Below are 23,828 nucleotides of genomic sequence, written 5' to 3' on the forward strand. Positions count from 1 at the left end.
GCCCCAGTTTGCAAATTGCAAACTCCGCCAAAGCCAGCTCCGGCATGCAAAGGGAGAGATGCAGCGGGAAAATGGGGGTGCAAAACAATTTCGGACGGAAAGGCCCTGGGAAGGTGGGAGGGACTGGCGAAGCAAGGCCTGGATTTCCCCCCATCCTTGGATTCCCGGCTTGCTGATCCCTCCTCCCTGCATCCCGGGCTCTGCTCTTGCATAGGTGGGATGGAAAGGAGAATTAGAACGCAGACCTGGGGGGAGCCCCCCCTCCCGTCCTATTGTTCCGGGACTGCGCGAGGCCGCGCCACTCGGGCCCCCCCCCCCGAAATTCCGCGCGCAGAGTGGGCACGGGGCCCCGCCCCCTTCCCAAGCTGGGGTTCTGTGTGTGTGAGGGGGGGGGGTCCTGGAATCTGAGACACGCCCCCTTGGACTCCCCCACCCCCAAAGGCAGAGAATCCTAGTGGATGGCGAGGAGCGGAGTATTTGACCTCTTGAGTCCCAGCCGTGAATTGGGGCCGTTGCATGGGAAGATTCAGATATTTCCCTGGTGTGTGGTTGTGTGCGTGAGCGTGGGCCCTGTTGGTGCTTAGTTGGCACCCTGCTCACCTGCGAATCAGCCCCCTTCCTGCTGTTTATGTCCTGCCTTCACTCTTCACCTGTCCCCAACCCCCCCACCTCCTGGGTTTCCCAGCATGGCTGGGCATGACCCCACATGTGTTAGGATTTTCCATTTGGGACTTCTCGCTCTGTATATTTCCTTCCCCACGGGTGAGCTGGATAGTCGTTTGCACACACACACCTGGCTTTGCAAGGGCCCATGCTCAACCCTGCGGGATGGACGTTGTTCATGTTCACACTTGTACCTGGTACTTTCCCCTAGTCCTATCCCCTCCCCACCCCCCATCCCAGCCTTTTGGGGAACAAGCTACCTCCTGCTCCTGACTCGGGACCCTATATGAGGTTCAGGGCCATGTGTTCCCACGTGTCTGCATTAGAGTGGGCGTCCGTGTGCACCCCTCAGGTGGGCCCCGGGGCCTTGTGTCGTCCAGGGGATAGTGGGCTCGGTAGGAAGTCCATGCCTTTTGAATTTTCAACTTGGGGCACTTCCCTCTGACTCTTCACCCTCTTCTGTTTGCCTCGTCGTTGTGCATGTCTGTTTGTAAACGTGAGACTATCTGGGCTCTATTTATTGGGGCTTGAGTGGGGAATGTTTCATGGCTCTTTTCATTGGGTACCCCGATTCCCTTGGTCTTCTTTCCTTTAGGGCCCAAGGTTCCTTAGGGATAACCCCCAGTCAGCTGTAAGATTCCCCCCACACCCCGGGGGATTTGCTGAGTTCCATTCTCCTAGGGTAGCTGCAGAGGACACCCTAACATCTCTCCCTTCCCCCCAGCTTGGTCTATGGCAGCTCCAGGACCTCGCACCCCGAGACCGACATCTTACACCGCCAGGCCTACGCGGCCCCCCACCCACTGCAAAGCTATGCCACCAACCACCACCCAGCAGGTACGGCCCCCGTCCCGCCCCGCCTGGGCTGGCCCTCCCTCCCAGGCAGCTGGTTGGCTGCTGAAAGTTCCACCCCTCCTAATTGGCCGTGCCCTGCGTCCTGGCCCGCCCCTTGCTGCCTCTCCTCTGATTGGTTGCCTCTGAGGCTGCTGGTCCCTGCTCAATTTCACGCTGGATTCGTCCACCCTTGTCTCTGGCCCCGCCTCTTTCGCTCCAATTGGCCCCGTCCCCTCAGCCCCCAAATCCCACCTTCTCTTCCAGGCTTTTCCTCCTGTCTATCCCACCCCAATCCTTTCCCTCTAGGTTTGCCCATCCTCTTGGCTCCTTGGCGCTCTGAATTCGTTCTTCCTGATTCCTTTTCTTTCTGATTGGCTCTAAGTCTTTGGACCTCCCTTTTTTTCCTTGGGTCTGCCCACCACCTTATTCTTTTCCCTGTAGTCCTACCTCTAATGATTCTGATTGGTTTCCTTCTTCCTGGGTGGACCTGCAAGTAGATTACATTATCCAATTTGATCCTTAACTTTCCTGGTTGGCTCCTTCCCTTGTCTCCTCCTTATTTTTTTTTGTTTTTTGATTTTTTTCTGGATCCTCCCACTTGAACTCAATCCCTTTAGACCTGCCCTCTTCCTACTAAGTGGCTCCAGTCATCCCATCTTTTCCCCTTCCTTGCTAGAATTGCCCAAATCCTTTTGTGTCTCCCTCCCCCTTCCACCAAGAACTCTGTCCTGTTGTGCCCACTTCCTTTGATTCTGGGTTTTTCTACTCTTTTGTTTACCTTTCCTCTCCTGGGCTCCCTGCCCTTACGATTGGACTACACTCCATCCTGCGTATTGCTTTCCTTTTTCCCCTTTGTTATCCTCTGCCCTGTCTCCTCAGCTTGGCTGTGTCCGCTTTATCCCCTTGGAATCTATCTCTACATTTTCCAACCCTTTTCCCTGACCTGACTTGCTTTTGGCCTCTTCCTTTTCCCTTTCAACTTGGCCTTATACCCCATTTTGCTGACTCTAACCCCCTTGTCCTTGGCCAGGCCTCTCTGGACTCTTCGACACTGGCCTCCACCACGCGGGCTCAGCAGGGCCCGACGCCTCCGTCATGAACCTCATCTCGGCCCTGGAGTCCCGGGGCCCCCAGCCTGGCCCCTCTGCCTCCTCTCTCCTCTCCCAGTTCCGCAGTCCTTCCTGGCAAACAGGTAAGCCCAGCGCCGACCCAGGAGGGCCAGGGTGGGGCTGGCATGTGGTCCGCCCTGACCTGTGGTCTTCTCCGTCATCCCCAGCCATGCACACGCCAGGCCCCACGGAGCTCTTCATTTCGGGCGCCCTGCCGGGTTCCAGCACCTTTCCATCCTCCTCTGCCCTGTCGGCCTACCAGCACCCGGCTTCCTTCGGCAGCCGCCCCTTCCCAGTGCCCTCGTCCCTCAGCCTTCAAGATCCCCCATTCAGTCCCCCAGCTAACGGGCTCCTGTCCCCTCATGATGTGTTGCACCTAAAGCCCTCGCAAGCACCCACGGTGCCATCCTCGCTGGGCTTCGAGCGCCTGGCAGGGGGCGGTGTCCTGGGGCCTGCTGGTCTCGGCCCGGCCCAGACCCCTCCTTACCGCCCTGGCCCCCCTGACCCACCCCCACCCCCCCGCCACCTCCCGACTCAGTTCAACCTGCTGGCTTCCTCTTCCGCTGCTGCCGCTGCCGCCGAGCAATCTTCCCCACAGCTCTACAACTTCTCGGGTGCTGCCCCGGGCCCCCCGCCACCCGAGCGGGCCCTGCCCCGCCAGGACACCGTCATCAAGCACTACCAGCGGCCGGCAAGTGCACAGCCCCCGCCGCCCCCGCCACCAGCCCACGCACTCCAGCATTACCTGAGCTGTGGAGGCAGCTACTCCTCCATGGGCCACAGGGCTAACCTGGCCTGTAGCCCCCTGGGCGGCGGGGAGCCCTCCCCTGGTGCTGGCGAGCCTAGCAAGGCTGGGCCCAGCGGAGCCACTGCTGGAGCATCGGGCCGGGCTGCAGGCCCAGAGGCAGCTGGAGGAGGTGGGGCTGCGGGTGGCGGTGGAGGTTACCGCCCAATCATTCAGTCGCCCGGTTACAAGACAGGCAAAGGCGGTTATGGAGCAGCTGCGGGTGCTGCCAACAGGCCCCCCCCGCCCCGTTCAACCGCCACGCCCAAATGCCAGAGTCTGGGTGGGCCAGCAGCAGCCTATGCCACTGGGAAGGCCTCTGGGGCTGGCGGGGCCGGGGGCCAAGCCTATTCCCCTGGACAGCCCCAAGGGCTTCTAGGACCCCAGGCCTACGGGCAAGGGTTTGGAGGGGGTCAAGCACAGGACTTGAGCAAAGGCCCTAGCTACTCAGGGGGGCCCCCACAGCCCCCCAGTGGCCCCCCGCCTCCTGGCCTAGCCACGTGTCAGAGCTACTCCCCGGATCAGCTGCAGGGGCAGCTGTATGGGGTTCAGGGTGAGCCATACCCCGGGCCAGCTGCCCATTCCCAGGGGCTGCCCACAGCCAGCCCCTCGCTCAGCTACAGTACTGGCCATTCCCCGGCGCTCTCGGGTCACGGAGGTGGCTGGGGGCCCAGCTCCCTGGGGGGTGGCGGCGAGGCCAGCCCTTCTCACATCATCCGCCCACTGCAGTCGCCGCCTGCCCCCGGCCGCCCGCCTGGAGTAGGCTCTCCGGGAGCCCCTGGCAAATACCTGAGTTCCGTCTTGGCCTCGGCCCCTTTCCTGGCGCCTCCGGGAGCCGGCAGCTATGCAGCCGGAGCAGGTGGCTACAAAGGCAAAGGGGATGGCTCAGAGCTGCTGGCTGGCCCCGGCGGGCCTCCTGCCGAGCGCACGGAAGATGAGGAATTCCTCATCCAGCATCTCCTACAGGCACCCAGCCCCCCGCGGACCTCAGGGGCAGACGGCTTGGTGGGTGAAGATGGGGCAGCGGATGCCTCCAAGGGACTTGGGGGTAGTGGTGGGGCCGGGGGTCCACCGGGCACACCCTACGAGCTGGCCAAGGAAGACCCCCAGAGGTATCATCTGCAGAGTGTCATCCGGACGAGTGCCAGCCTCGACGAGGGTGCCACAGCAGCCCTGGAGCTGGGCCTGGGGAGGCTGAAGGAGAAGAAGAAAGGGCCGGAACGAAGTGGCGAGACACCCGAGGGGCTGGCCACCTCAGTGGTCCACTATGGGGCAGGTGCCAAGGAGCTGGGGGCCTTTCTCCAAAAGAGCCCGCCGCCCCCACCTCCCACGGCTCAGCCTGCCCAGCCCACACCCCACGGCCTCCTCCTGGAGGCCGGGGGCCCTGACCTCCCACTGGTGCTGCCTCCGCCTCCCCCACCACAACTGCTCCCTTCTGTCCTTAGCCACGCCCCCAGCCCCTCTCCCAGTGCCCCCAAGGTTGGCGTTCATCTCCTTGAGCCAGCCACCCGTGATGGGGCGCCCCAGGCGCCCCCGCCGCCGCCCCCACCTCCGCCACCCATGCCCCTCCAGCTTGAGGCCCACCTCCGAAGCCACGGCCTGGAGCCTGGTGCCCCCAGCCCCCGCCTGCGACCCGAGGAGAGTCTGGAGCCCCCAGGCGCTATGCAGGAGTTGCTTGGGGCCCTGGAGCCACTGCCCCCAGGGCCTGGTGACACTGGCGTAGGCCCACCTAATACCGAGGGCAAGGATCCCTCAGGTGCCTACCGCAGCCCCAGCCCGCAAGGCACAAAGGCCCCCCGCTTTGTGCCACTCACGTCCATCTGTTTTCCTGACTCCTTGCTCCAAGACGAGGAGCGCAGCTTCTTCCCCACCATGGAGGAGATGTTCGGCGGAGGGGCGGCAGACGACTATGGCAAGGCCGGGCCGCCTGAGGACGAGGGTGACCCCAAGGCGGGGACTGGGCCGCCTCCAGGCCCCCCTGCCTATGATCCCTATGGGCCCTACTGCCCTAGCCGGGCGTCTGGAGCTGGGCCTGAGACGCCGGGCCTGGGCCTGGACCCCAACAAACCGCCTGAGCTGCCCTCCACGGTCAATGCCGAGCCTCTGGGCCTGATCCAGAGTGGGCCACACCAGGCGGCCCCGCCACCCCCGCCTCCCCCTCCACCGCCGCCACCTGCCTCCGAGCCCAAGGGAGGCTTGACCTCACCCATCTTCTGCTCTACCAAGCCAAAGAAGCTGCTCAAGACGTCCTCCTTCCACCTGCTACGGCGCCGCGACCCGCCCTTCCAGACGCCCAAGAAGTTGTACGCCCAGGAGTACGAGTTTGAGGCGGATGAGGACAAGGCCGATGTGCCCGCTGATATCCGCCTCAACCCTCGGCGCCTGCCCGACCTGGTGTCCAGCTGCCGTTCCCGCCCGGCCCTTTCACCCCTGGGTGACATCGACTTCTGTCCACCCAACCCAGGCCCGGATGGCCCCAGGCGCCGTGGCCGCAAGCCGACAAAGGCCAAGCGTGATGGCCCACCCCGGCCCCGGGGTAGGCCCCGGATCCGCCCGCTGGAGGTCCCCACCACTGCTGGGCCAGCCTCAGCCTCCACACCCACTGATGGAGCCAAGAAACCTCGGGGCCGGGGCCGTGGTCGGGGCAGGAAGGCCGAGGAGGTAGGGGGCACACGGCTGGAGCCCCTGAAGCCACTTAAGGTGAGGGGGACTGGGGTCTGGATGGCTTAAGTTTTCAAGAAAGCGGAGGGTTGGGGCCACGGTTGAGGTTCTGGGGCGTGATGGGGGCTGTGGTTTACGTTCCTGAAACTTGTGAGGAAATGCATCTCTGGGCTGGGATTCCAGGCTTCCACTGTTGGAGGGATCTGAGAATTGACACTTTGGGGTCTGGAGGGAGGGAGGTACAGGTTATTGGAGCTTAGGTTCTTAGGTGCTAGGTCTTAAAGGACCAGCGATTGGGGGTTCCTAGATTCCTGCGTCTTGGGGGTGCGGGTGGAGGGTCTGGAGATTGGGTTCCTGGGCTGTAAGCAAAGGAAGATCAGGGAGCATCGAGGGAGGAGCTCCAGTCCTGTTCTGGAATCAGAAGGGGTCTGTGGGCTTGAATTCTAGAGTTCTACAGGCTGAAAGTGGGAATTTGACCTGGGTCTTAGGGTTGGGGGCCTGCGCTCCTGCTTCTGATGGGGGAGGGGACTTGGGGCCCCAGATCCGTGGGTCCTGACTCCCCATCGCCCCAATATCTAGATCAAGCTGTCTGTGCCCAAGGCCGGTGAGGGTCTGGGAGCCTCGTCAGGCGACGCTGTATCTGGAGCTGACCACAACAGCCTGGACTCCAGCCTGACTCGGGAGAAGATTGAGGCCAAGATCAAGGAGGTGGAAGAAAAGCAGCCAGAGATGAAGTCCGGCTTCATGGCCTCCTTCCTGGACTTCCTCAAGTCAGGCAAGCGTCATCCGCCACTCTATCAGGCCGGCCTGACGCCCCCACTCAGCCCCCCCAAGAGCGTGCCGCCCTCTGTGCCGGCCCGGGGCCTGCAGCCCCAGCCCCCTGCCGCCCCCACTGTGCCACACCCCCCGCCTGCCGGCGCCTTCGGGCTGGGGGGCGCACTGGAGGCGGCCGAGAGCGAGGGGCTAGGGCTGGGCTGCCCTTCGCCCTGCAAACGGCTGGATGAGGAGCTGAAGCGCAACCTGGAGACGCTGCCCTCCTTCTCCTCGGACGAAGAAGACTCTGTGGCCAAGAACCGGGACCTGCAGGAGAGCATCTCCTCAGCCATCTCCGCTCTTGATGACCCACCCCTCGCTGGGCCTAAGGACACTTCCACCCCAGATGTGCCCTCCTTGGCAACTGAGGCTTCAGTGCCAGGGCCTCCCCCACTCCCGGGGCTCCCTAGCAGCAATGGCACACCCGGTGAGCTTGGGGATGATGGTTTGGGGGCGGGAAGGGGCTTTCCTGTTGTTCAGGTCACAGGGTAAGGTTGTGCACTGTTTAAAGGACATTGTTCACGTAGATGAAGTAGATTCTCTTGTTTATGAAAGTAACTTGTTAATTGAGGGCAAACAGGTGTTTTTAGTAAGAAAGGTAGCATTTTCTAATTTGCCCACAGATGCTAAGTGGGCTAAAGGGCCCCAAGGTGGGCACTGGAGAATGTGGGAAATGGGGCAGGTTATAAGTGATAGGGACAAGTGGGTGACAGGGTACTGAGAGAGCTTTTAAAACTGGTGAGGATATGGGATCTGAGAAGGAGCTGGGATTTAGAGATGTATGGCAAAGGACAGAAAGGTATCTGGGGGTAGGGAGAGACTTGGGGAGGGTAGTTGAAAGAGACTGGAACATTGACTAGTTGGGTCTCATGGGGGGGGGGGGGCAGGAGGGAAAGGCTGGGGGTATGGCAGGGTCTGGATGGTGTTCTGTCCTGAGAGAGGCTTTGGGCAAATTTTAAGGTGCTTCACTGGAGAGGGAATGAAGGCATTGATTCGGAGGAAGGCAGCGGGGGCAGTTAATGAGGGTTTGAGGGCTCAGAGGTGTCCTAGGGAAGGGAGAGCACTTCTAGGAGGTTGCAGAAGAGTGGGAAATGGAGAGGGAGGCTGAAGGGCAGAGGTGAGAAGAAATGCCGGGGGCTTCTGAACAAACAGAGTGTCAGGGTTCGCTGAAATGGGAATGAGTATTGGGGTTCAAGAACCTTGGAAGGCTCATAGCTCAGGACACGGCTTGAGAGGAAGCAGTTTTAGGCACTAGGAGGGATTTTAAGGCAGTAGAGGGGGCCGTTAGAAAAGCCCTTGGAGAGTTCAGTGGGAAGTAAAGGGCATTAATGATCTTGAGAGTAGAGAGCAGTCTGAGGGAAGGGCAGGGAGAGCTTGGGGGGAGGAGGACAAGACCCCCTGAGCAGGAAATGAGGAGGAAGAGGTGCAGAGTGAATGCTTGGGGAATTGGGACGGAAGGTGGAAGATGGGAGGTGAGAGCCAGCAAGGGCTTTGAGGCAACTGAGCGGTGTTTCTGGACTCAGATGGGCATGAGGTGTGGGAAATGGGTTTCAGGGGCTCAGAAGGTCCTCTGGAGCTGGGAAGGGGGTCTCCTGGAGGGATTTTGACCTAGCAGAAGGGCTTTGGGGGAGTTGAACTGTTGGCATTGGAAGGGACGTTCCGGAACAAGAGAAGAGGTGCAAGGGCTGGTGAATGGCATTTGGGAACTAGGAGCCACATCAGGACAGGGCAAGGAGCTTTGGAGGGACTTGGGGTGAGGGCAAGGGGGAGATGGACTGGGGTTGGAGACCGTTGAAGGATGAGGAAGGGTCTGGGGTGAGACAAGAGAGGACTGATTTTTTGTTTTTTAATGTTTATGTGTTTAGAGTGTATGTGCAGGCAAGCAAGGGTGTGGGGGCAAAGAGAGAAGGAGAGAGAATCCAGCAGGCTCTGCAATGTCAGCGCAGAGCCCGGTGCAAGGCTCGATCCCATGAACTGTGAGATCCTGACCTGAGCGGAAATCAGGAGTCAGATACTTAACTGACTGAGCCACCCACGCGTCCCCAGAGAGGACTGGTTTTAATGGGGAGTGGGGGCGGGGGAGGGGGACATTGAGTAATGCTACAATATAAGGGACAGAAGGGGAGAGTATTTCGAGACTGGGAAGAGGGGTGGGGACAGAGCACCACGTTTGGGTGGGAAGGCTTATTAGGACACTGGAGAGAGAAGTTAAGGGAATAGTCTTCCTTTGGCCTCCTCAGGCAGAGGTGGGTATTAAAAGTCCCAGAGCGGGGCGCCTGGGTGGCTCAGTCCGTTAAGCGTCCAACTTCGGCCCAGGTCATGATCTCACAGCTCATGAGTTCGAGGCCCTGCATTGGGCTCTGTGCTGACAGCTCAGAGCCCGGAGCCTGCTTGGCATTCTGTGTCTCCCTCTCTCTGCCCCTCCCCCGCTCACCCGCGCGCTCGCGCTCTCTCTCTCTCTCTCAAAAATAAATAAAAAATCATTAAAAAATAAATAGAAGTCCAGGAGGGGAAGGGCACCTGACTGGCTCAGTCTGTGGAGCAGGAGACTCTTGATCTCAGGGTTGTGGGTACCAGTCCCATCTCGGGTGTAGAGATTACATAAAAATAAAATCTGGAAAAAAAATAACAAGGAAAGTCGGGGAGGGGACAGGCGACAGGTAAGCAGCCTCAGGAGCCCTGATTAGGAGGAAGGGCAAGAGCAGAAGAATAAGAAGTGGAGGTGAGCGGGATTTGCAGCAGAGATGGGTGTTAGGGTGCTCGGTGGAGAACAGTTTCCGTTGATCAGGAGGGATGTGGGGGTGCACAGCAGGAAGGGGGCTGGCTGTGTTGGGACGCTGGAGAGGAGGGTAGGGGCTGATACTGATTGACAGTGACAGCGGCCTTGAGGGACCTGCGCGGTGAGGGCCGAGGGGGCCTCGCGGTGCCGGTGGGTGCCGTAGTCCGCCCTGACGCCCCTCTCGCCCCCAGAGCCCCCGCTGCTGGAGGAGAAGCCCCCGCCCTCGCCGCCCCCCGCCCCGACGCCGCAGCCACCGCCGCCGCCGCCACCCCCACCGCCGGCCCTGCCCTCGCCGCCCCCGCTGGTGGCCCCCGCGCCCAGCTCGCCGCCCGCCCCGCCGCCCCTGCCCTCGCCGCCCGCCCCGCCCCCGCCCCCGCCGGCCGCCCCCGCGCCGGAGGAGCCCCCTGCCCCGTCCCCCGAGGAGCCCGAGCCTCCGGACGCCCGGCCCCTGCACTTGGCCAAGAAGCAGGAGACGGCAGCCGTGTGCGGGGAGACGGACGAGGAGGCGGGCGAGAGCGGCGGGGAGGGCATCTTCCGGGAGCGTGACGAGTTCGTCATCCGCGCCGAGGACATCCCTTCCCTCAAGGTGAGTCCCCGGCATGGCACGCTGGGCCCGGGGGTTTGGTCCCTCAGCGGCTATGGAATGCCTGCCGGGTGACAGGCCCCGAATTCACAGGCCGATGGGGCCAGAACATCCAGAGGACATGCGGGGCTCTGAGATGCGGGGGGCGTGTGTGTCCCATAAAGGAGAGCGATGGTTAACATTTACTGCAGGTATTGTGGGGGCTGGAGTTCCAGGAGGCAGGTCCTGGTCTCGGTGAAGCTTCTAATTTAATGGCACAAGCCAAGAGAGTGGTGACTTGGCAAGGTATGCCGTGTTGGTGGACGCGTGTGGAATCGACAGAATATACCTGTGAATGCGCGCGCATGCCGAGGTAGTCTGTAAATTGAGTAGCCAATGAATTGGGAGCGTGAGGCCACATCTTAAACACTGTATACAGATCGCGGCGTTCCCTGCTCCCAGTTACGCTACTCCAGAGGTTGGCAAACTGGCCTGGATGGGCCAAGTGCAGCCCACGACCTCTTCCTATAAATAACGTTTTATTGGCACCGAGCCATGCCCAGACGTTTCCAAATCCTCTAGCGCCCATATCGCGGCGGGGTGAGATGGTTGAGGCAGAGGCTAGCTGACCCACAAAGCCAAGAATCTTTCTTTTCTGCTCCATGACGGAAAAAGTTTGCCGATCTCTGCTCCACTCGGTTCATGGGACAGATAGGTTTGGACCAGAGGATTAATAGCAGGGGTGCTTGGTGAGGGTAGGTGACTTCAGGCGCTCGTGCAGTGCGTCTCCCAGAACAGGAGACTGAGCAAGTGCTTGGTGGGTCAGCAAGCCATGGTTCCCTTGATGGTGACCCTGAAGACTAAGCTCCTTCTTCATATTAGTCACTGTCACGGACTGGGTATTGATTACGGGGCCAGGAACACGTGTGGCCCTTGATGTACGTCATCGCGTTTAATTTAATCTCGGGTGTTGTTTCTTCAGACGGAGACGTTGCGGGATGAATTAATTATAAGGTGAATAACTCGTGTTATGCTTTATTATCTCGTGTACTTTGGGAGATGAACTTAATGTGTTATTTACAGTCTTATCTTTATTTTTATTTATTTTATTTTTTAAGGTTTTTTTTTTTTTTTTAGTATGAAATTTATTGTCAAATCGGTTTCCATACAACACCCAGTGCTCATCCCGACAGGCGCCCTCCTCAATACCCGTCACCCACCCACCCCTCCCTCCCACCCCCCATCAACCCTCAGTTTGTTCTCAGTTTTTAAGAGTCTCTTATGCTTTGGCTCCCTCCCTCTCTAACCATTTTTTTTTCCCTTCCCCTCCCCCATGGTCTTCTGTTAAGTTTCTCAGGATCCACATAGGAGTGAAAACATATGGAATCTGTCCTTCTCTATATGACTTATTTCACTTAGCATAACGCTCTCCAGTTCCATCCACGTTGATACAAAAGGCCAGATTTCATTTCTTTCTCATTGCCACGTAGTATTCCATTGTGTATATAAACCACAGTTTCTTTATCCATTCGTCAGTTAGTGGACATTTAGGCTTTTTCCATAATTTAGCTATTGTTGAGAGTGTAGTCTTATTTTTAGTCGTTTTTTTTTTTTTAAGTTATTTTAAGAGAGCACAAGTGGGGGAGGGGCAGAGAGAGGGGGGAGAGAGAGAGAGAGAGAGAAAGAGAATCTCAAGCAGACTCCGTGATGTCAGCACAGAGCCCGATGAGGGGCTTGATCTCACAAACCCCGGATCAAGACCTGAGCCGAAATCGAGAGTCAGACGCGGGGGCACCTGGGTGGCTCAGTCATTTAGCATCTGACTTCGGCTCAGGTCATGACCTCATGGTTCGTGAGTTTGAGTCCACATTGGGTGAGCCCCCCATTTCTCTCTCTCTTTCTCTCTCCCTCTGTCCCTCCTGGGATTCTCTCTCTCTCTCTCTCTCTGCCCCTCGCTCACTTGAGCCCTCTCTCTGAAAAAAAAAAAAAAGAAAGGTCAGACGCTTAACCCACTGAGCCACTCAGGTGCCCCCATAGAATTTAGTTTGATCTTTATTTCTTAATTGTGGTAGCCTGTATATACCATGACATTTGTCATTCTAACCATTTTTTTTTAATTTTTTTTTTCAACGTTTATTTTTGAGACAGAGACAGAGCATGAACGGGGGAGGGTCAGAGAGAGGGAGACACAGAATCTGAAACAGGCTCCAGGCTCTGAGCTGTCAGCACAGAGCCCGACGCGGGGCTCGAACTCACAGACCGCGAGATCATGACCTGAGCCGAAGTCGGCCGCTTAACTGACTGAGCCACCCAGGCGGCCCGTCATTCTAACCATTTTTAAGCGTACCATTCGGTGGCATTAGGTACATTCACATCGTTATGTAACTATCGCCATTGTCTGTCTCCAAGTTTTATATTCATAATTCTCCTTCACGATAGGGATTGCTAGCCCCGTTTTACAGGGAAGGAAACTGAGGCGTAGAGTGGTACAGTAGCCTTCCTAGACTTTCATGGTTGGGGACTGACACCAGCTCTGTTGGCCCCAGGAGCCTGGGCTCTCAGTACCAGATTCAGCCTTTCTCTGTCCATTCTGTCAAAACATTGACAGTGACAGCGGCGGATGCTGCTGGGCGCCCCGCGCTGGGCCAGAATAACAGAGCTTTTACAGATGAGGAAGTTCACGTTCAGAGAGAGGGACTCGTTCGGCTGGTGGGTGCCGAGCCGGGATAGGAGCCACAGCTTTCTGACACCACCTCCCAGCTGGCACGGGGCCGGGCAAGGATTCAGATGCTTAAAATACAACACGAGTGTGCATTACAATGGGGGACACACAGCCCCAGGACTGAACCACTCATGCAAACATCGGAGACTCGTTTGTGTGCTTGGAGTCGGGGCAGGCTGGTGGCATCGTTACTGAGAGCCCAGCTTTGGCGTTAACCTGACAGGCTTAAATCTCAGCCACTTCTGGGCTGGGCTGGTGTTGACCCTTCCTGACCCTCCGTTTCCTCATTTCTTCCCTCAGGTAACGGGAGGATCCAGGCATTAATGCTTGCCTGGGGCTTTATGGAACCGGGGGTGGCACACAGTAGGTGTCCTAAAACTTTCCCTTCTGTTACTCACCTCAGTGCTCTTGGGCGAACCTAGTGCAGAGCTTGGGTAACTTTTTCCGTGAAGGGCCAGCCAATAAATACTTCGGGCTTTATAGGTCAGAGGGTTTCTGCTACATATTCTTGTTTTGTTTTGTTCACAATCCTTTAAAAATTAGGAACCATTTTTAGCTGGTAGGTGTGTAAAAATGGGCAACAGGCCACTGGTCAAGAACAATGATAGTCCAGTAGAAATATCAGTGAACCATATACGTCATTTTAAACTTTCTCGTATCCAGGGGTGCCTGAGTGGCTCAGTCGGTTAAGCGTCCCGACTTCAGCTTAGGTAGTGATCTCCCGGTTTGTGAGTTTGAGCCCCGCGTTGGGCTCTGTGCTGACGGCTCGGAGCCTGGAGCCAGAGCCCGGAGCCTGCTTTGGATTCTGTGTCTTCCTATGCCTGTTCCTCCCTGCTCGTGCTCTGTCTCCCTCTCTCTCAAAAATAAATAAACATTTTTAAAATATTTAAAAATAAGCTTTCTTGTACCCACACTTAAAAGATAGGGGAGCTGGCTTAATGAGTAGAGCACATGACTTTTTTTTTTTTTTAAGTTTATTTATTTAAGAGAGAGCTCAAGCTGGAGAGGGACAGAGAGAATCCCGAGCAGGTTCCGCGCTGTCAGCATGGAGCCCAACATGGGGCTTGAACCCACAAACTGCGAGATCATGACCTGAGCTTGAAACCGAGAGTCAGACTCTTAACTGACTAAGCCCCCCAGAGGTCCCGAGCACTGGACTCTTGATCTCAACAGTTGTGAGTTCAAGCCCCATGCTGGGCATGGAGCCTTCTTAAAAAACAAACAAGTTCAAAGATGGGTGAGATTGGCCACATTGTATTTTCTGTAACAGTGTATTTAAAGCCATCATTTCAGTATGTCATCAACGTAGATAAAGCTCCTGAGATGTTTTACAGTATTCCCATATCAAGTCTTTGACACCCAGTGTGTATTTTACACTTGTGGACCGTACTCGGGGCAGCTGAATTAGAAAGCGCGGGGTTAGCCCCCTTCCGTGCCTCAGCTTCCCCATCTCTAAAATGAGAGTGAAAATATTAACTCCCAGTTCTTGGGGATGTGGAAGATTTAGCAGGATGTAGACCCTGAGCACGGTAAGAGTTTATGGGGTAGGGAAATGTACGGGGAAAGGCGGTCCGGGTGGAGGTAGCAGGGTGCAAAGCTCGTGTCATGAGCAAAAATGCGTTGTCCTTGTGGCTCAAGGGGTTGAGTGGCTGGAAGTGAGTGCCAAGGCTGGGAAGGTGAGCCAGGGGCCGGGTTATGCTGGAGTGAGATCAACGGGCGCCTGCTTGAGACTCCTCTCTGGGTTTTCCGGCAGCTGCTAGGGCTTCTCGCCAGCGGGGAGGTGGCTGGGGAGATGTCTAGGCCTGATGGCAGTCTGTCCACCACCTCAGTCCTGTGACCCTGATTCCCTGTGAACGGACCATAAAGCTTTTTTATTCCCACCCTGCTAGGTGTTTCTGGCTCATTCTCATCTTGCTGCTTGCTTCCTGCCCTGGTCTCTGCTTGTCAGAGTTCAGATTCCCAAAAGAGAATCTGATTGGTCCAGCTCTGCATTTGGGGCCAAGATGATTTGCTTCCTGATTGGCTGCCTGGTTAGGTCTCCTCCAATCGGCTCTGGCTTCCGTCGGGCAGGGGCAGGGGCAGGGGCTTTGGGCATGTTGGCTTCCCTAATAAGGGGAAGTGGGTGTGGTCAGTGATCTGATCGACATGAGGAGAGGCAGGAAGGACAGCCTGGGGACTGACCGGCCTTGATTGGAGATCAGGCAAGGATGATACCAGGGATTGGGCACGATGGTGGCAGGGAGGCAGAGTGGTTTTGGGAAAGACACCAAGCTCGACTGGGATGTGGTGAGCCAGGGGACCTGTGTCCAATGAGAGAATCAATAGACTCAGAAGAGGCAGATTAGGTAGTGGGAGGAGACTGAGGAGGGGGTGGGCTCCCCCCGGGTGGGAAGGATGCTCTGATGACTTCTGAGAACTTCATATTCACATTGAGAGGGGAAAAGGCACCCCTGATGGGGGGCACTGCATATGCAAAAATCTGGGGGTCAGAAAGGCTGGGGTTCATCTGCTGAACTCTGAGGGGTCTGGATAGCGTGCTGGGCAGGGGCTGGAGGAGAAAAAGGAAACTGAGGCAAAGTTTCGCTGTGCCAGACTGTGGAGCTTGCACTGGGGGCCCTACAGGGGTTTGGAGCTGAGCAGGATGTGGTCTGAAAGGAACTTTTCAATCCTTGGGCCTCTGACCTGGCTTCCCAAGGTCACCGAGAGGAAGGACTGGGAACCACATAGCAGCCTGGGAAAAAGGACTTGGGGCCAGGACCCTGGCATCCTTGTCTCATCCTGCCTCTTGTAATTTTAAGCCGAGAGCATTTTGAGACCTCATTTTCATCAGGTTATTGTAATCCCTTTTTTGCACTCCCCTAGCTGATCTGAGGGACACAAAAAATCACGGAGGTGAGGGGCGCCTGGGCGGCTCAGTCACTTGAGCGTCTGACTTCCGCTCAGGTCATGATCTCATGGTCTGTGAGCTCAAGCCCCGTGTCAGGCTCTGTGCTGACAGCTCAGAGCCTGGACCTTGCTTTGGATTCTGTGTCTCCTTTTCTCTCTGCTCCTCCCCTTCTCATGCTTTGTCTCTCTCTCAAAAATAAATAAACATTAAAAAAAAAATTTTTTTTTTTTAATCATGGAGGTGAAAACAACTAACTCCAACTAAGAGTGGGTAGTAGATAGCTTGGCACACCAACGCCAGTATTACAGCTGCTGCCAGTGCCAGACATCATTAATTGATCTCAGCACTTCTCCGGCCATGCCTGGCTTTCAGGGCAGCCATGACCAATCAATTGGAGTTACCATCTGTATCCTGTTTATCACTTGAGTATGGATTCTTTGAACGCAAGGACTACCTTTCGTGCCTCTCTGGGTTATCACAATACCTAGTGCACATTTCCCGTAGCATCCGTATTCTTAACTTTTTTTTTTAAATGTTTATTTTTGCAAGGGGAGGGGAGTGGCAGAGAGAGAGGGAGCCACAGACTCGACTCCAGGCTCTGAACTGTCAGAACTGAGCCCAAAGCGGGGCTCGAACCCACGAGCCATGAGATAACCTGAGCCGAAGTCAGACGTTCAACCGACTGAGCCACCCAGGCGCCTCCCATGTTCTTATATAGTGCGTTAGCTGCTTTCTTCTAGACGCACAACTGTCACACATGCTGTCCTGTGTCATTGCTTGGTCTCCCTCATAGAAGACATTGTCCATCTGGGGCTCATTTAGGTATCCCCTCTTCCACGAAGCGTTCTTGGATTCAGATTGCATGTGAGGTCCTTATTTTTTTTATTTTTTTATTAAAAAATTTTCTTTTAATGTTTATTTATTTTTGAGAGAGACAAGAGACAGAGTGTGAGTGGGGCAGAGGCAGAGAGAAAGGGAGACAGAATCCGGAGCAGGCTCCAGGCTCTGAGCAAGCTGTCAGCACAGAGCCTGACGCAGGGCTCAAACTCACAAACTGAGATCATGACCTGAGCCGAAGTTGGAGACTTAACCAACTGAGCCACCCGGGTGCCCCAGTCCTTATTTTTTTTAATGCTTTTTTTTTTTTTAACGTTTATTCATTTTTGAGAGACAGAGACAGCATGAGTGGGGGAGGGTCAGAGAGGAGACACAGAATCCAAAGCAGGCTCCATCCAGGCTCTGAGCTGTCAGCACAGAGCCTGACGCGGGGCTCAAACCCACAGACCACGAGGGGGTCTGCCATTAACACGTTTATTGCTCGGTGCTGTTATTTTTTTGTGCCCTGTCTGGTTTTCCTGCTACTGCCCTCACTCCCCCAGATTAGATACTGGGTCTGGCCCACATCCTTCAGTTTCCAGTGTCCAGCTGAGGGTCACACAAGTCTCGGAGTTGTGGAGAGGTTATCTGAGCGTGGAGGGGGCGTGGAGAAGGGGGGGCCTTACCCTCACCGTGTCTTGCCCTGTTGTCGATTTGCTGATCAAATACATGGTTTCTGGGAAACTGTCACCTGTCTGTTCTCGGCACAAGCCTCCACTGCGCCCTATTTCATTTATCGACTTGTCTATCTTGTCACTTCTCTGACGAAGACCCCATGAGAGGCGTCAGTCTTATTCATCACTGGACCCAGGGGTCCAGCACGGTATCTGGAAAATGGTGGGTGTGCGCTCAGGAGTCAGTCATGACGTTAAGTCGCGACAGAGGCTTATGCCATCCCACCGTGAACTTTTTATAACCAAAACTTTGCAGCCCAAGAACCAATAGCCTTGACTGCAAGGACTGGGGTAAGCCACAGGAGGACGTGGCTAGACTCAAGGTGCCTCCCCAGGGCTGAGAACATCACACGGCCAGAAGACATCTGGCTGTCAGTGTTCGTTGATGGATGGCTTGTCGACCTCAGTCCCTTTTCTCTTAAGCGGGTATAGAGGGAGGACATCGGGCCAGGAATTGGGGGGCAGGAAGGACAGGAACGAGGGCTGACCTTGCTGGCCTCACTGCACCCCTCCTCAGCTGGCACTGCAGACGGGGCGTGAGCCCCCACCCATCTGGCGAGTGCAGAAGGCGCTGCTGCAGAAGTTCACTCCGGAGATCAAGGACGGACAGCGGCAGTTTTGTGCCACCAGTAATGTAAGCCTGCCCGGGGGGTGGGGAGTGAGGGGTCAACAGCCCCGGGTGGGAGGGGGGGGGGGTCTGGAAGCCGGGGTCCTCCTCACGCATGGCTGTGATTCATGCCTAGTCTCGGGTATAGTCCAGCAGGGGGGCTCCGTTTCCAGTGGCTCCTGTGGCTGCGCGGGGGCCCTGGGTGGGGTGGGAGTCTTGGTATCCGGCTGCCTGGCTGGGGTGGACGAAGGAGTTCCTCCTGTGCCTCTTTCCCTCCATAGTATTTGGGGTATTTTGGGGACGCGAAAAACCGGTATCAGCGCCTTTACGTAAAGTTCCTGGAAAACGTCAACAAGAAGGATTATGTGAGGGTCTGTGCTCGGAAACCCTGGCATCGGCCCCCAGTGCCCGTCAGGTACCACGGGGAGCCGAGGGGCGGGCAGTTGGTGGGCAGGGTCTACAGGCATGGGGTTGGATCATTCAAGAGAAGAGGCAGAGTCAGGGAGAGTGGACACAGGGTGGGTGACAGAGACCCAGAGAGAAAGAGACTCCAGTCTGGGGCAGGGGGGCCAGGCAGAGACCCCGAGAGGGAACAGATGGCAAGAGGGGAAGCTGGTTCTGTGCTTAGAGCTGCTGGCGAGGCAGGGGGATTTCAAGAGGAGAATTTGGGTTTCGTAGGGGCTGCTGACTGCATACAGTCCCTTCCGTGTTCCCTACCAGGCGCTCTGGGCAGGCCAAGGGCCCTGCGTCTTCTGGGGCCAGTTCTGTCCCGCCTCCCAAGGCGCCAGCACCACCTCCTAAGCCAGAGACCCCTGATAAGACTGTCTGTGAGAAGCCCCCAGAGCAGACGCCTGAGACAGCTGCGCCCGAGCCCCCCGCCCCTGAGAAGCCATCCCCACCTCGGCCTGTCGAGAAGGAGAAGGAGAAGGAGAAAGAGAAGGAGAAGGAGAAGGAGAAGGAGCGGGTGACGCGTGGGGAGCGGCCGCTACGGGGCGAGCGGAGCGCGGGCGGGCGGCAGACACGGCCTGAGCGGAGCCTCACCGCGGGCCAGCCCGCCACCTCCCGGCTGCCCAAGGCCCGGCCCACCAAGGTGAAGGCCGAGCCACCCCCCAAGAAGAGGAAGAAGTGGCTGAAGGAGGCGGCAGGAAATGCCTCGGCGGGTGGGGGTCCACCAGGCAGCTCCTCGGACTCCGAGTCATCCCCGGGAGCACCCAGCGAGGACGGTGAGTCCCTAGGCAGCCACACAGGGCGGGTGGGGAGGCAAGAGGAAGAGAATCCGGGGCATCAGAAGGAGGCGTGGGTGAGCGCTGTCCAGAGGGCTCCGGGTGGTATCGGTGAGACAGTGACAATAATTGAAATAATGGCAATATGTGTCAGTCACGTGGCCCCTGACTGGATGACTGCTCTGCACACGATGAATTCACTTGTTTAATTTTTGTAGCAGTGCTACAAAGTAGATACCGTTACTGCCCTCATGTACAGATGAGGAGACTGAGGCACCAGGAGCACATAACATGGCTGGGGTGTGGCGTCCCACCCGAGTTGGGATGTGGCCAGTGAAGCCTCAGGCCTGTTCTTCAATGCTGCACTGATTTGTCTTAGGACAGAAATGTTATGGGGCCCCTGGCTGGCTCAGTGGGTGGAGCGTGTGACTCTTGATTTTGACGTTGTAAATTCAAGCCCTCTACATTGCGTGTAGAGATCATTTAAGAATAAAATCCTTATTCGTTTTTATTTTTTTTTAATTTTTTTTTTCAACGTTTATTTATTTTTGGGACAGAGAGAGACAGAGCAGGAACGGGGGAGGGGCAGAGAGAGAGGGAGATACAGAATCGGAACCAGGCTCCAGGCTCTGAGCCATCAGCCCAGAGCCTGACGCGGGGCTCGAACTCACGGACCGCGAGATCGTGACCTGGCTAAAGTCGGACACTTAACCGACTGCGCCACCCAGGCGCCCCTCGTTTTTATTTTTTAAATGTTTAATTTTTTTTTTTAACCTTTATTTATTTTTGAGAGACAGAGACAGAGCACTAGTCGGAGAGGGGATAGAGAGGGAGACACAGAATCCGAAGCAGGCTCCAGGCTCTGAGCCATCAGCACAGAGCCCGATGCGGGGCTCGAACTCATGAACCGTGAGATCATGACCTGAGTCCAAGTCAGACGCTTAACTGAGCAACCCAGGCGCCCCTTAAATGTTTAGTTTTGAGAGAGAGAGAGAGAGAGAGAACGCGTGCTAGTGGGGGAGGGGCAGAGAAGAGGGAGACAGAAGATCCAAAGCGGGCTCTATGCTGACAGCAGGGAGCCTGATGAGCCGTGAGATCGTGACCTGAGCCAAAGTCAGACGTTTAACTGACCTAGCCACCCAGGAGTCCCTAAAAATAAAATCTTAAAAAAAGGAAGTAGGTTCTGAGGGCAGAGGAACATGGGGGACCAGTGTCTGTCCTGGAGGCCCAGAGGTTGTGGTTTTCCCTGTGACTCGTTGTGTGACTCCAGGAAAGAGGCATCATCTCTTTATGCTGTAGTGTCTTCACTTATAAAATAGATTAATGACAGATAAAACATATAGGAGAGTACTCACCTATAGTAAAGCACCAAAGATAAGCTCCATTGCCTAGAATGATGTCTGGTTTGTGGTGACAGTAACAGCAACAAAATACACACGTACACACACACACACACACACACACACACACACACACAGTAAATATAACAGCCGCCTTTTAATTGAGTGCTTACCAGGTGCCAGGCCATCGTTTTAAATATTTTACACATTGGTTTGTTTTATCTTTACACAAATCCTGAGAGGTAGGTCCTATAGAATTTTCCTCATTTTAAAGATGAGGAAACCGAGACACCAAGAGTTGATGTGACTTGCCTGAGGTCACATGTCTTTTTAGGAATAGGGCAGGGGAAGCCGTTTTAACAGAGACTAAGCATACACACGGTTAAAGAAGAGAGAATTCTCTTTCATCAAAGCCCTGCTGAAGGTGGGAATCTCTTGGAAAATCAGAGGCTCTTCACAAGGTTGTCCAGGGTCCCAGTTTCCTTTACTCTTGTCGCTCTGCCTTCCCCCAGGTCAGAGGCAGCCCAGCAGCCCCAAAAGCTGAGGTCCTGCCAGTAGGAAAGGACTCAAGGACCAAGGAGTGAATCATTACACCTTCCTTTTAAGTGCCAGATCTGGGTGGCGCAGTCGGTTAAGTGTCCAACTTCAGCCAGGTCACGATCTCGCGGTCCGGGAGTTCGAGCCCCGCGTCAGGCTCTGGGCTGATGGCTCAGAGCCTGGAGCCTGTTTCCGATTCTGTGTCTCCCTCTCTCTCTGCCCCTCCCCCGTTCCTGCTCTGTCTCTCTCTGTCCTAAAAATAAATAAACGTTGAAAAAAAAAAATGAAAAAAAAAAAATTAAGTGCCAGATCTGGGAGTGGCCCACATCCTACCTCTCCTGTCCCATTGGCTGGAACTCTATCACGTGGCCACATCTAGCTGCAAGGGAGGTTGGGAAATGTAGTCTTCTTTTTCTTTATTTTTAACTGGGTAGTGCCATGCTAAATCAGGCCAGGTGGAAGCAGTTAAAGACAGGTTGTGAAGGTGCCACAAGGGAGGAGACTTAGCAAAGGCCTAGATTTGCAGGTCTTTCCTTCCCTGGCCCTCAATTTTTTTTCCCTTTTTCTTCAACAGCTTACAAATTTAAGTTTAACTTTAACATGCCATATAATAAACCTATTTGAAACGTATAATTCAGTGGTTTCTAGTATAGTCATAGAGTTATCCATCCATCTTGGCGATCAATTCTAGAACACTTTCAGTATCCCAAAAAGAAACCCTGTACCCCTTGGTTATCACTCCCATTTCTCCCTTCCCCCCACACCCCCAGGCCTAAGTGACCAGCTACTTACAATCTCTGGATTTGCCTTATATTACATATAAGTGGAATCACACACCACGTAGTCTTTGGTAATTGACTTCTTGCACTTCGCTAACGTTTTGAGGTTCATCCATGTTGTAGAGGTATCAGGATTTTGTTCCTGTTTGTGGCTGAATAATACTCCACTGCATGGACAGACCCCATTTTATTTATCTATCGTCCAGTTGGTGGAAATTTGGATCGTTTCCACTTTTTAGCTATTGTGAATAATGCTGCTCTGAACACACGTGGACAGCTCTGAATTTTCTGAAATGGGGGGAAGTGAACTCTACACGTTTATGGGAGCCGTTTCCTTGCCAAGGGGTCGGTATGGGTCTGAGTCGGCCTCCCCTCACCTCACTCAACCAGGAGCCCCTCTAGGGTAGGGTAGGGTGAGTGTGACCTATGTCTGGATGCCCTGAAGGCTTTGCTCAGCCCAGGAGGCCTTAGAACTAAACTAACTCTGGGTTGTCTGAGAGCGGTGACCCTCCATGTGCTACAAGCTGATGCTCTCTCCTTTCCTGTATTCGTAGAAGTTGTAGAAAGATGCTGCAGTGACTGTCTGCTCTCTCTCTCTCTTTAGTCTCCTCCCCTGTAGCTTCCTTGGCCCCTTTTTGCAGATATTTATTGAGCACTTACTATGTGCCATGAACGAGGTCCCAGCAGTGAACAGAATAAACAATATGTGTCCTCATGGGAGCTTCCAGTCTAGCTTGGGAGAGTCCATCCGTTGGATAAACATGTTATGTAACAGAATACAAAACAATGTGAAGAAGCATCAGTGTAAGGCTGGCTAGGCTTAAAGGCCGTTAAGAAAAAGTTTCAGTGGATGCCTGGGTGGCTCAGTCAGTTAAGCGTCCAACTCTGGCTCGGGTCGTAGTCTCACGGTTCATGGGTTTGAGCCCCGTGTTGGGCTCTGTGCTGACAGCTCAGAGCCTGGAGCCTGCTCCGGATTCTCCCCCTGCTCGCTCTCTCTCTCTCTCTCTCTCTCTCTTAAAAATAAACAGGGGCGGGGCGCCTGGGTGGCTCAGTCGGTTAAGTGGCCGACTTCAGCTCAGGTCACGATCTCACAGTCCATGAGTTCAAGCCCCGCGTCGGGCTCTGTGCTGACCGCTCAGAGCCTGGAGCCTGTTTCAGATTCTGTGTCTCCCTCTCTCTCTGATCCTCCCCCGTTCATGCTCTGTCTCCCTCTGTCTCAAAAATAAATAAACGTTAAAAAAAAAAAATTTTTTTTTTAAATAAAAAAAAAAATAAAATAAAATAAACGGCCCGCCTGGGTGGCGCAGTCGGTTAAGCGTCCGACTTCAGCCAGGTCACGATCTCGCGATCCGTAAGTTCGAGCCCCGCGTCGGGCTCTGGGCTGATGGCTCGGAGCCTGGAGCCTGTTTCCGATTCTGTGTCTCTCTCTCTCTGCCCCTCCCCCGTTCCTGCTCTGTCTCTCTCTGTCCCAAAAATAAATAAAAAACGTTGAAAAAAAATTTTTTTTTTAAAAAATAAATAAACAAAGACTTTACAAATTTCTTGGGGCACCTGGGTGGCTCAGTCAGTTGAGCCTCTGACTTCAGCTCAGGTCATGATCTCACAGTTTGTGGTTTCGAGCCCCACATCAGGCTCTGTGCTGACCACTTGGTCAGAGCCTGGAGCCTGCTTCAGATTCTGTGTCTCCTTCTCTCTCTGCCCCTCCCCCGCTCAAGCTTTGTCTCACTCTGTTTCTCAAAGATAAATGAATGTGAAAATAAATAAATAAACATTTAAAAATTTTTAAAAATTCTTAAAAATTAAAAAAAATAGTAAATACGTAGAAAAAAAGAAAAATGGTTTTAGTAAAGAGTATCCAGGCATTCTAGAGGGTGATGTTTTCGGGGGATGGGGGAGTTGGGGAATGCTTCTGGAAATGACACTGGAGCAGAGATCTGAGTGCAACAGGGTTGGGGTTGGGTGACTGGGAGAGAGAACA

At 55.2% G+C, this 23,828-nt stretch overlaps 1 protein-coding gene across 1 annotated transcript in view; it reads left to right on the forward strand.

Annotated features, from left to right (window-relative positions):
* The window catches only part of PRR12 (proline rich 12), a 28,778-nt gene that overhangs the window by 702 nt on the left and 4,248 nt on the right, over window positions 1-23,828 (forward strand). Inside the window, exons 2-9 of the mRNA XM_086690426.1 lie at window positions 1,388-1,500; window positions 2,528-2,689; window positions 2,774-6,090; window positions 6,631-7,291; window positions 9,835-10,229; window positions 17,882-17,998; window positions 18,253-18,386; window positions 18,692-19,194. Of these exons, the coding sequence (XP_086546552.1) occupies window positions 1,388-1,500; window positions 2,528-2,689; window positions 2,774-6,090; window positions 6,631-7,291; window positions 9,835-10,229; window positions 17,882-17,998; window positions 18,253-18,386; window positions 18,692-19,194 (5,402 nt within the window). The remainder of the gene's footprint in view (window positions 1-1,387; window positions 1,501-2,527; window positions 2,690-2,773; window positions 6,091-6,630; window positions 7,292-9,834; window positions 10,230-17,881; window positions 17,999-18,252; window positions 18,387-18,691; window positions 19,195-23,828) is intronic.

The sequence above is a fragment of the Puma concolor genome, chromosome E2 (assembly GCF_028749965.1).
Source record: "Puma concolor isolate L17-30 chromosome E2, mPumCon1.1.hap2, whole genome shotgun sequence".
In the NCBI taxonomy this organism is placed as follows: domain Eukaryota; kingdom Metazoa; phylum Chordata; class Mammalia; order Carnivora; family Felidae; genus Puma; species Puma concolor.